Source organism: Paralichthys olivaceus, chromosome 3 (assembly GCF_024713975.1).
Source record: "Paralichthys olivaceus isolate ysfri-2021 chromosome 3, ASM2471397v2, whole genome shotgun sequence".
Taxonomy (NCBI): domain Eukaryota; kingdom Metazoa; phylum Chordata; class Actinopteri; order Pleuronectiformes; family Paralichthyidae; genus Paralichthys; species Paralichthys olivaceus.
Window position 1 is genome coordinate 18,155,940 of NC_091095.1, and position 12,845 is coordinate 18,168,784.

The 12,845-nt window shown below is 41.1% G+C and overlaps 1 protein-coding gene across 5 annotated transcripts in view; it reads left to right on the top strand.

Moving 5' to 3' along the window:
* The window catches only part of pip5k1ca (phosphatidylinositol-4-phosphate 5-kinase, type I, gamma a), a 44,331-nt gene that overhangs the window by 19,412 nt on the left and 12,074 nt on the right, over positions 1-12,845 (top strand). For all 5 annotated transcript variants that reach the window (XM_069522303.1, XM_069522299.1, XM_069522300.1 and 2 more), the window contains exons 6-15: positions 1,239-1,391; positions 4,558-4,857; positions 5,663-5,871; positions 7,580-7,663; positions 7,896-7,944; positions 10,216-10,300; positions 10,727-10,888; positions 11,395-11,536; positions 11,789-11,821; positions 12,088-12,207. In XM_069522303.1, the coding sequence (XP_069378404.1) occupies positions 1,239-1,391; positions 4,558-4,857; positions 5,663-5,871; positions 7,580-7,663; positions 7,896-7,944; positions 10,216-10,300; positions 10,727-10,888; positions 11,395-11,536; positions 11,789-11,821; positions 12,088-12,207 (1,337 nt within the window). The remainder of the gene's footprint in view (positions 1-1,238; positions 1,392-4,557; positions 4,858-5,662; positions 5,872-7,579; positions 7,664-7,895; positions 7,945-10,215; positions 10,301-10,726; positions 10,889-11,394; positions 11,537-11,788; positions 11,822-12,087; positions 12,208-12,845) is intronic.

Sequence of the window (12,845 nt, forward strand, 5' to 3'; positions counted from 1 at the left end):
GAGCAGTCTAACAAAATATACACACACTGCTTCGTCAGTGTTTATGCATGTTGAACGTGTACTCACCACGTGGAAGAGTCAAAGAGTGAATTGTCGAAACAGGCAGCAGGTGAACGTGTTCTCTTTGATGTCAGTGAATAACAGTAACAATAAGGTCATGTGCATCTTTATCTGTCTGTTTGTGTCAGTAACTGAGCAGGTTAGCGCCTCTTAGCCTGTCTGTCTTCCACCTCAGCCACTTCAGGACTGTTGGGTGACTTTGTGCCTCACAAAAGTGTGACTGTAATACAACTTTATCACATTTGATAAAAACCAATGAGTAACAGTATTTATAAACTAGATTTTGGAAAAGGTAACCGTGTCATGTGTTTGCTTGTGTGTGAACGAAATGAAACTCTAGTCATGACAATTAATGGGTTTACTTCATAGGCGCACATCATTTTAAAAAAGTACATGATAATCTAATTCTCAGTCAATTTTTAATAATGCAAAATGGTAAAAGGCATTTATTATCATGAATTTATTCATTGATATAATTGATGTAATATTGAACATAAAATGTTGATTCTTTGAGCCTACTGGGCAATAGGGATGCACATCTCTCAGTATATGATAACCAAGAAGTATTCAGCCACTCGTGCTACCCAGGAGAACAGTTTTCCATGGTGGTTTTATTGAGTTGCTTGGGAGGAGCTTCTTTGAAAGAGCTTTTATTCATTCATTCATGTGTAAGACGTTTGGCATGTGTGCTGCTTTGGGTGTAACCAGGTTTTTGAGTAGGAAACACAAAATCTTTAAACACGGAGGAAGAAAGAGGCAAAGACTAAATCAAGAGCAACCTGAAACTATGCATGTACTAAATGCAGGTATAACTGATGTAAAATATCCTGACGAGGTTCACATTAATGTTCACAACTCATGTGACAAATTGTCATGAATTAATTAGCTTTTTTTAAATTTGTCAAAAAACCCAAAAATAATTTATTCAAGCCCAATATACTTGTGTTTGCTTCTAGATTGTTTGATTTCAAGTGTTTTTAAATGATCCAGTGATTAAAGAGGACTGTAGGATTGTTTTATCTGGAGATGATGAGCATGGGCTTGTGATTGTCAAACTGGAAACTGGAAATTTCCATAAACACTATACTATGTTTGTTACTAAAATATCCTTAAAACAACTATACTTTTGTCATTTTATTTCCCTAAATCACTGTGTTTGTGTCTGTGTGTCCCTGCAGTACTCCCTGTGTAACGAGCCCCTAATTGAGCTGTCCAATCCTGGAGCCAGTGGTTCAGTCTTCTATCTCACAAAGGACGATGAGTTCATCATCAAGACTGTGATGCACAAGGAAGCTGAGTTCTTACAGAAACTGCTGCCTGGATACTACATGGTGAGCAAAGACTACGTGTGTTACTGGGTATGAGTGGGTGTGTTAACAAGGTGCTCTCGTCTGCAGTGAATCATGTCCATGTCCATGTCTGTATAATGTCAAAGGTTGATGAAAACAAAATTGCAGCTCCTGATTTTCATTTCTATTGTTTTTTTACTCTTACTTTCAGGTTCAGTAGTTTTCCTTTTTTCTCTTCATGGTAGGATTCACACATGGTGTAGGATAATACATGGTGAATAACTGTTGCTCATGCGTACAAATATAATCTCATGCAAACCAATAAGCCTGTCTTGATACCATCTAGTTTTCAAGGCACGTGCACATAAAGTGAACATAGATTCATACATTGGAGAAGCCTGTCGGTTATTACGTTTACATGGATACAAATATTCTGATAAAACCCAGATGAAGACGATAGCCTGAATCAGACACTGCTGTAATGTCGATGTGAGTCATAATCAGATAATGCTCTGTGCCATTTAAACAGGAATATGAATGCAATATTCAATCGGCACTCGGCAGCTCATGTGAATATGATATTAGAAATAATGTCTTATAAATAAAAGGTCAATCTGCGTAATGTTGCTTTCAATGTAAAAATAGACAGTGTTCCTGTGTCTTGGTCTGAAAAGGCCACTAAATACATGAATAACTCAGACTTTCATTTAAATGCCAACTTCCTGTTATGTTGTTATTTTGAGGATTTTCTCCATTTTATGTCTGGAAATCTCTCCTCTGAGCATGAAATCCTTTTTATATAAAGCAGCAGACAAAACAGCTTTTTCTGACTGAAACCTCAGGCCATGCAGTTTCATAAGAGAGTGGCCGGTGTATTTCAGAAACCGGATGTACTCTACTCCAACCTAACAGAGCATGACTTGCACCAACAGTAACATTCCCTCCTCCCCATCTCTACAGTCTGCAGGCTTATTGTGAATGAAGTCAACCAGCAACAGCTCCATGTATGTCCATACTACTAATCCAGCCTCTCAGGGTCACAGCCCTGGGCCTTGTGTTTATTCATGTTCCGTCAGGCATGGCCAAAGACTACTGTGAGAATTCATTTAATCATTTAGGGACATTAAAGGCTCGGCACATTTGCTGTGACCTTTTCCGTCGTTTTGGTTGGTTTTCGCTGGTGTAATTGGTCTGAGAAGGAGGCATAATGAAAGTGGAGATATTGATGCTCATGTAGGATGGCTGTAGCCTCAGGTCAGAGAAGGTGGACTAAGGGAATAAGACTTAAAACATAACATGTACATACTCACAACCTAGTGATGTGATGAACAAAACAAAGTAAGTGGAAAAACCGACAGCATGTAGGCAGTTATTGGTGGAGCTCCACATGTCTTCCACAGCTGACTAGCGGACGGTAGAGGGCTGGCTAAGGAGTCTCGCTCTGGGCAGCATACAGAACACTGTGATGTAACCGACTCTTTTCCTTCTGTGTATTTGCCCTTCTATTCTACCTCATCTTCCCATCCTCCCTCACGTTTTAACGTCTTATCACTCTCCCTCCTGCTGTGCTGCTCTTGGGGTAATTTATTTGTCTTATCTCTCACTCTACCCCATGTTTTAATCCACTCTTTCCACTGCTTTCCTTTCACGCTCCTCTCCATCCCTTCTCTCTGTTCTCTCCTCTCCCTCACGTGTCTGTGCTGTTGGCTCGTCAACACTCTGCCCTCTTAACATCGACAGAAGGGTCGTGCATGGCTGACGACAGAGGATGCTTTCTCTTTCTCTCCCTCTCTCGCTCGCTCGCTCGCTCGCTCTTTTTCTCTAAATCGTTTCTGCTGCTCTCTCTACCAATTTCTCTCAGCTGAAGGTCGTTCAGTGCTGAGCCTTTTAGCCACACTTCCACATTCATCCTTCATCTCTCCTCTGTCTGCTCCTCTTTCTTTCTCCTCTTGTTGTTACTTCCACTCCTGGATGCTGTGTGCTACCGATGTATGGACTACAGCTCTCTCTGTCTCTCTCTCTCTGCTCTCATTTCTGTAATGGGACTGAACTGGCTCAGGTCCCAAGGTCAAAGCAGGTTTTAAACTGAGCACACAGCCCGACTAACCTCATTTGTGTGGATTGACTACTGAAAATCCACACAGAGTCATGTAAAATAGGAGATGGTAGTTTTCGATGTTATAGTAATGGTAGTCTGTTAAAGATAAATTCAATTTTACAGTTTGATAAATGAAAACTACTTTTATTTTAGCTTTTCTGTTGTAAAATGTCAGTTTACTGTGTGATCTATTGAGAGAAACAAATTGATCATCATTTTGAGAGAGAGAGAGCCTGACAGTGACTGACTGGAATGGAATATGGGGTACCTGTCTGAATTTCTCCACCCTCAGGGCATGGTGTGTAACATAGGGCATGGAGGTGAGGTAAATCATGCGTACCAGTTTGTGACCAGAAAAGCAGGAAGTTGTTTTCTGATAAACTGTAAATATAAATATTTTCAGTCCTTTTTTTTGTCCTTTAATCCCATAAGGGGGTTGTGAGATGACAAGAGATACTGAAATAAAACTCATACGTCTCAAACTGGGTTGAAAAGAGGATGTCTATACTAACTCTCCAGTACATAATCCTCCATCATTTTCCTTATTCTGGCTGAGTGACTGTGGCTTGATTGTGACCAGGCAAGAAAGAATTGTAATCACAGTTTGAGTCTTTCCACATGTATCACTGCACCGTGGGTAAAAAAATCTTGGTCTGTGGTTACTCTCAGTTATGTAATGCACTCTGATGTGATCAGATGACAGATGTGACTCTGTAACCAAAGTATGTGTACACAGAGAATCGTGTATTGTTAACAAATTAACTGTTTGCACGATGTTTATCATCGTACTGCTCATTTATTTTTTATTCTCGAGGTCCCTAGGAATGAAAAATGCTTCATGTGTTGTTGTTCCTGGATATTCTGTGAAAGAAAACCCTCTCTGATCCTTCAGAGTGTCAAGAATAATTTCTTTAGCACTGCTTCCTCACAGGTACATACGTACCTCAAACCTCTACAATGTGATAATAGCTTGTGCCAACATTTCCCCGCACATATCTCACATTCCACTGTAAAGTTCTTCCTCAACGTCCTGTCAAAGCACAGAAACTTACACATATTTATGAGCCCCTTTAAGATCGTTTGTTGTCTCCCTCTCTTCTTTCTCTCCAGAACTTGAATCAAAACCCTCGCACTTTGCTGCCCAAGTTTTTCGGTCTCTACTGTGTCCAGTCGGGCGGGAAAAACATCCGTGTGGTTGTGATGAACAACGTCCTGCCCCGTGTGGTTCGCATGCACCTCAAATATGACCTGAAGGGCTCCACCTACAAGAGGCGAGCATCCAAGAAGGAGAGGGAGAAGGCCAGGCCCACTTTCAAAGACCTGGACTTCATGCAGGACTTGCAGGACGGACTGATGCTGGACCAGGACACATACAACGCGCTCGTGAAGACACTACAGAGAGACTGCCTGGTAAGACGAGCAGAATTGTATAGCTGCTGTGTAAAGAATTTACACTTTTATGTTGAAATAGAAATGAGAGAGCCATGGCAGGGTAGAATGAAATTAGCTAAGGGGCAGGTGGCAAGGGTGGTTTTCTAATTCTGAGGATCCATATGACATCCTGATCAAGAGTCCCTAGATATAGGGAGTAGATGCTATGCAAGGAGGTAAGAAATAGAGGGAGGGTATAAGGAAAGTGTAAGTGATGCCAATGCAGTGTCCCAAAGCAAATGAGGGAAATAATAAGACATGAATGAACTCTATAAAAGGAAATGGAGAAAAACTCCAGGGATGATGCTGATGTTGCCCTGATCAATACAAGAGAATGACTGTAAGTCGTAGGACTAGAGGAGGGAGATGGGAGAGAAGAATGAAAAAGAGATAAAGCTGTTCATGATAGTATTTGGCATTCCCACGATCCCTCACTATAGATTTGAGCTTTGTTATGAGTTAGTTTTCAGATCTGGAATCAGGCCGACCATTGACTTGTAAATCACCACCATCTCATGTTTACATTTCCAGAGTGTGTGTGTGTGTGTGTGGGAGAGAGTGTCTGCTCCCACACTTGCTCTCTTACACATGTTTTATTAGCATGTACATGCTTCAGTGTGTGCAGCACTGTGTGCTGTGTGTGGCACAAACATCTCCACTGTTACAGGTCTCCTTCCCTCTAGTGCTGAAGCTGTGATCCACCACAGATAAAACCTTTCATCTGAATTTATACGCCACATTTCTGTCACTCACCGGAAACTCACATGTGTCTGTATTTGCTCAGGTGCTGGAGAGCTTCAAGATCATGGACTACAGCCTGCTGCTCGGCGTTCACAACATGGACCAGGCGGAGAGGGAGAGGCAGATGGAGGGCTCCCAGGGCGGCAGTGATGAGAAGAGGCCCGTGGCCCAGCAGAAGGCCCTGTACTCCACAGCCATGGAGTCCATCCAGGGAGGAGCAGCCTGCGGAGGGTCCATCGACACTGATGACACGTGAGTATAGCCAGAGAGACATTGGGCTGTTGGCAGCGGAGGCCAGTGGTAGATGTACGGCTGGCACATATTAATAATAATAAACATAGTGGGAGATATATTATCAATAATAAACTTTTATTAGTTGGAACTTTTTCATCCTAAGTGCTTAATCTTTAACTGCGGCTCCCTAGAGTACTTTACCTGTAAATTATTAATGCTTCTGAAATCTGCAATATAAAATGAAAATTGAGAAAAGATTTTAAAGGTCATGCTGGAGCTGGTTCCCCTGGTTTCAAGTGACCCTGATAACAAGCTTGATATTTGCCCATCAGACAGTTGGTAGTGTTAAGGCAGACAATCTTTGGTCTGTTGGTTCAATGTGGATGAAATGGTCGATAGATAATTTGAATGCTACTATGGCTTGAATAAAGGAAGTTTATTATAAACATTAAAAGTATTGACCCACTCCAAACGATTACACATTCAGAGTTCCGACACTTTGACTTGCTTTAATAAAAACTACCTCTCAGTTTCCAGATGAATTGGTATCAGATTTTCTGTCAGCAGTTTAGAAGATACAGTAGAGCACGGTATCAGCACCTTCACAGTGCAGTGGGACGCTGCTTGGTTATAGGATTATGGATTGTTTGGTCAAAGTTGAACCCTTACACTGACAAGGATTAGATCAAGTGTTGAACTGCAGGACTGTGTGTGATGTACTGCTGCCTCTTAATCAAGGCAGGTAATCAGGACTTCCATAGATCTACAGTGTGGAATGAATATAATTAATTGGATCGTACAAAATTTAAAAAAACACCATGTGAAGTGATGTAAGTTTGTGACTTAATATAATGCTTAAAATGTGAAACACTTCCTTTAGCTGTCGTAAATTAATGGTAATAGCATCCAAATATATGTACTGTGGGAATCCAATTTAATACTACAAGTTAAATACATTTCAGTCAGGAACACTTTAAATGTTTTAACCATTTATTGCACAAATGGGAATACAGTTATGTTTGGGGCGGATGGCTCAATTCTTTGGATGTTCCCTGGATTAGCTAAGCAGCATGCTAAGATAAAACAGGGAACACGTGCAAAACCCCCGAGTGGGTGTAAGCAGGCAAGATACATTTGTTCAAGATGAATACCATTTACCACAACCATGTTTGGATTCAAAAGGTGGAGGCTGGGGTGGTGGAGCATGCAGCAGAGCATGAGTGGCAGTGTAGCTGAGCAGGGATCAGTGAGGAGGAGGTTGTATTTTAAAGGACCGCTTTATTGAGAGAATGTGCTGCGATTGGTGAGTGACTGACGAGCAACCATGAACCAGTAGCTGACAGCATACGACAGCTGAGTTTATGACTCCGTGTCCTGCAGGAACTAATACGATGCTTCATTAAAATGGTATAAATTCCTCTCAGATTCATATGGTTTAGGTTAAGCCTTGTCACGCATATAGAATAAATGTTTCATATAATGCAAACTAATTAGAAAAAACATGAATTATTAATAACTAGGGTTTTAATACCATACAGAGAAAAAATTACTGCAGGATGTTTGCAAAATCTGGTAAAAACCTGTGTCTGAACTCTGGTTTTGCTGATTAAATTTTGACAGATCAATTATTGATTCACATCTCGCATCAAATCACATCAGCTGAAAACAGTCCTGCAGTCTGATTGACAAACTCAACTGTGCCGTTTTATTTTGCTTCTCATTTTAGGATGGGCGGTATCCCAGCTGTCAATGGAAAGGGAGAGCGACTTCTTCTTTACATCGGGATCATCGACATCCTGCAGTCCTACAGGTGATCATCACAGAGACCATGTGATTATATGTAGTCACTCCTTCAGCTTTATATTCTCCAGTGTGTCACAGGCTTCAGATGTAGGACGAATGTCTGTGTGTTGATACGTTCTCCTGCTGCAGACATTTTTTGTGCATAAACTTAAACAACATAACTGACAGCACGTTTCATAGGCATGTTGCTCATTTGTGTATGTACCTAATACATAGGACATGTTTCTTTGCCTCTGCAGGCTAATCAAGAAACTGGAGCACTCGTGGAAAGCTTTGGTTCACGACGGGGTGAGTTTTTAATAGCACTGTACATAGAGACAGCCAATCAGATGTAGGAACAGGAACTGCTGTATATTGTACACACAAACAATCAACAAACTTCAACTCTGTTGTGATCTAACGATCATTGTGTGTCAGTCCGTCCTTACATTTGTCCATCCATAAGTCCCTAAGTAAATACAAATATATGTTTTATTATGATATTATTCTGACATTATTCATGACAGACCAGGTCCTCCTCTGGGACAGTACACAAAGGAATCACTGTAACCTTTAACTTGTACCAAACGTGATTAACTGGAGCCTCAAGCTTGATTTGTTTTCAGATCTTTGTGTGTTTGAGGACTTTTATTAGCTTCAGCTCTGGCAAACTTTATTGGTTTGACGAAGCTCTTATCTGTCGGTGTGGATTTTCATCTCTGTCTGCTCATCCCCTTCCCCATCTGTCCATCTTACTTACTCTTAACCTGCAAATCCAAGAATATGCCCATGGCACAGTCGCTTCACCCTCCCTGTCTCCTCACACGTTGATTTAAGACTTTCAGCTAACAGGTCTGTTTATATATTCATGTTTATGGGTTTGTTTATTAGAAGCAGCTTTAGGCAGAACTGTGGATTACGCACATGTTGATTATAAGCCTGTGACCAGCCACAGTTGTCTTTTATGAAGCAAATATTTTATTATTGGTGTACACTCCATCTGCATTATTTTCTGTCATTGTCATTAAGATTGGACACGTCTGAGCTTTGTCCACAGTAAATCATCTTTATGAGCAGTCAGCTTGTCACTGCAGTAATAGAGAAAGAGAGAGAGCGACACTGTGTTGTGTCAACCTGAATCAATGGCTCAATCTCCTTCTGTCATGGATAAATAATGCATGATTACTATTGTGCACTTTGATTACTGAAACAATCCCCTTACATTTTGAGAAGTGTGTGAGACTCAAAATGCAACATGGGACATTTTAACAACAACAAACCCTGAGCATATTAATTAAGAAATATAAGTTTACTTCCATAAACAAAGCAAGACTATAGTAGGGATACCATTGTGTGGTAAAGTAGTAAAGTCACGCTAGCACCAGTGTTACAGATTACACCGGTAAATTGTAATCTTGTGGTGTGCTTCAGGTGTGTGCAGGGTTTCCTATCAATTACATAGATTTGGTGGCCACTTCTCATGATAACATAAAGGTTCTTCATTGTAGAGCTGTGTGCAGCGCTCTGCACTGCTGTTGCTTGCTCACGCCTTCTCTCACTTATAAATAAGTTGATCTGTCTGTCGAGATACAGAACCACTGGACCTTAAAAAATGTCCATGTTTTTACTGTCCTTATACACAAAATCCCCATCGCTGTATAAGACTGTATGAAAACTTGTATTTTACAAATTAGAGATTTTTTATTTGATGAGCATAGGCCCTACAGCCGATACACAGAAATTTACCCAATAGGTTTTAGTTTTATCTCATCACCCACAGATCCCTTGACTCCATCGCACCTCCCATCTCACATACACTTGTGAATTTACTCTGCAGATTGTCACCAGTCACCTACTCTCAAGACGCAATCAGCCATATCATTACTCCCAACCACCAATCCAACCAACCCACCCTCACTTACTCATGCTATTCTCCCTCTCTGAGCACACTCATACGCAAGATACGAGTGGGAGAGCAACTAACCCTGTAACAGCCTCCTGCACTATAGTCTTCAATGTGTTATATGCAATTGGCCCAGTTGTGTGAACGCCTTTAAAGATGTTACTCATCATGAACTCCAGCTGTACGTATACAAAAGGCTAATAATAACTGTGTAGGGAGGCAGTGGCTTCACTTCTGCCCCTCTTATCCCTTGCTCCTTTCTTCTTTTCTGTCTAAACCAAACACTAAGTGTCATCTGTCAGTCTGCTGGCAGTGGGATCTCCGTCTGCTGCAATATAAATAATGAAGAGATGTGTCTGTTAGCTTCGTCATTTGTCTCTGTGTGTGTGTGTGTGTGTGTGTGTGTGTGTGTGTGTGTGTGTGTGTGTGTGTGTGTGTGTGTGTGTGTGTGTGTGTGTGTGTGTGTGTGTGTGTGTGTGTGTGTGTGTGTGTGTGTGTGTGTGTGTGTGTGTGTGTGTGTGTGTGTGTGTTGCTCAGTCTGGTGGGTTGACCCAGAGAAAAGAATGACTTAAATGGGACACTCAGAGACTAATAAATAATTTATCTACTTAAAGCTTTGATCATTTTATTCGTGCACCACTTGTCTCATTAATCTCTGTGTTTCTGTCTCTCCTCAGGACACTGTGTCGGTCCACCGGCCCGGCTTCTATGCAGATAGGTTCTTCAAGTTCATGAGCAGCACGGTTTTCAAGAAAAGTTCCTGTGAGTTTAACTTTTCCCTGAGACACTGCCTTACATAGTCAAACAAAGTCATGTGGGAAGAACCACTGAGTCAATGTGGGATGCCAGGCTTTTTGACTCTTTTACTGCCGAGCTTTGACAGGACTATCAGACACAGTAGCTAACTGCCTTATTAGGTGCTGCTTCATGTCATGTGAGAGAACTACATCCATTTGAAGCCTGTGCAGCTTTCTTTTTCATCCCTTTATAAGGATTTTCACACAAGCAAAGAATTCACTGCAGTAGGGCTTCAAGAAAATATGTGATTTCCTGGTTATTCCGTAATGAGCTCCAACTAACGTGCTAGAGAGGGAGTGGTTAGGAAAATGGCTTAATTAGAGAGAAGTAGATTTTTTAATTTGACAGTTTTTTCAAGTTTAACATGTTTAACTTTCTTTTTTCCCTCAGCTCTGAAGTCTTCTCCATCTAAGAAGGGTCGAGTGTCATTGATGGTGCCTAAGTGCGCTGGTCCTGGTGCAGCCTGGTCAGCCAGCCAGCTGCCCTCTGAGAGGGATGAGAACATCTACGACCTGAGAGGAGCTCGCAGCTTCCCAACGCTGGAGGACGAGGGTAAATAACGCAGTCTTGTGAAAACAGTGACATAACCAAGATGACCAAGATGACCAGAAACAGATAGTAGGAAAAGAGGACATGTACAGATCCAGAATTTACCAACTGCAGTCACGATGGGCCATTACTATTAGGAGAGTTTAGCTTTAACTTAGCTTTTGGTCTCTGTACAGGTCTGAGTGAAATATTCAGAAAACGTGCAGCTTCTGTCCACATAACATGAAAATGTTTAACAGTCTTCTTTGATAAACAGTAGCACTGATGATCTTTCCATGCTATAGTCAACAACGGACTTATAGCTTTACCATGGGAATTAAAATTGTACACAAGCATTACAACACCTTAGAAATAAATCTTATGCAAAGCTATAATATTACTGGGCTCCAGCTATCTCATCATCTATCCATGCAGCCATCCATTATCTATACCGCTAATACTTTGAGAGTCAGTGCGGAGTCTGGAGCCAATCCCAGCAGAATAATTTGTAAAATCTCTGTTTCCTCCAGGTCGACCAGATCTTCTTCCATGCACTCCTCCATCATTTGAAGAAGCCACCACAGCATCAATCGCCACCACTCTGTCCTCGTCCACCTCTTTGTCCATCCCTGAGAGATCCCCATCTGACACAGCAGAGCACCCCCGCTACAGGTACACACACACACACACACACACACTTAAATCTGAGCCTTTACTCCCAAAGTGCAGTTGATATTCTATTTATAATTTATTTATTTTTATTATTAAATCCTGAAAGTCTGATCTCAATCATAAAAAACTCACATTTTACATCAATAGTTACCCGTGAAGGTTTTAAGAGTTTCTCCTCATATGCCAAATGTCGGCGTGAATACTGCAGTTCTCATATGCAGCTTGTACTGACACTGTGCTCTCTGTCTCCAGGCGACACACCCAGTCTCTCAGCCATGATGGGAGGTGAGTCAGAACTATGAAAGCTACTTTCACTTCATAAACCATTTCTAACAGGATAAACTCAGCTGTTAAAATGTGTTGAGGTTTGCTAGCTTTATGTTTTCACAGCATTACATGTTGCTGGGTGTGGTGGGAGGTTAGAGGAGAAATGCGAGGACAGACTGTGGGACAGTGTATTTATGAGTAGAGCCATTCTTCCTGTTGCTAGGATGTGGCTGTGTTTTATATCCTCTGTGTGTGTTTTTATAAATGTGTTTGTTTGTGTTCAGAACCCAGGAGGAGCTGCGTGTGCGTGAGGAGGATCAGCAGACCATCACAGTGGAGGTGGAGTTGAAGAGACACGACAGTGAACCCACCATCTCTCTTCCACAGCTTTCACCTCAACCCAGGTACATAAAACAATGGATGGCATTCAGTAGAGCATATACATAGACCAAGGCCGAAAAGTCCCCTTTAAAGTCAATCAAGCTACCTCAAATTGCACACACTTATCAAAATCACCATCATCATATGTTAAAAAGCTCCCTATATCTACACGTGAGGGCCTTTCAGCGGTTTTAATAAGAGAGCCTTGATTGTTTGGGCTCTTCAAGAATATGAAGAGGTGAAGTTTTTGTTTCTGCATTTGTATTTGTTTCACAAGAAAAGGAATCCCTAATCTGTAGCTCACCCTCAAACACTGCAACTTTCTATAATCTTGAATGTCTGTAGATACTAACAGTGGGCCTCATTCACCAATATCTTATATCGATAAACTGTTTTTATGAGAAAATATTCTCTTCTCCAACATGTTCATGTGTTTTAAAAGTGTCATCTTTTGCAGTATAGACCAAATATTCTGTGTCTGTATTTTCTTAAATAATTTTTTTTATGGTAATTTGAATCTTATTATACAGCTGTAGAATTAAAAGTAAAAAAATGCCATTACTGATTATTTTAAAGGAGCATTTCAGCTGTCAATTGTGCTTAAAACTGCTCTTCAGTGTGCTTAGATTTTGTTCTTATACAAGAACAAATCCCAGATAAG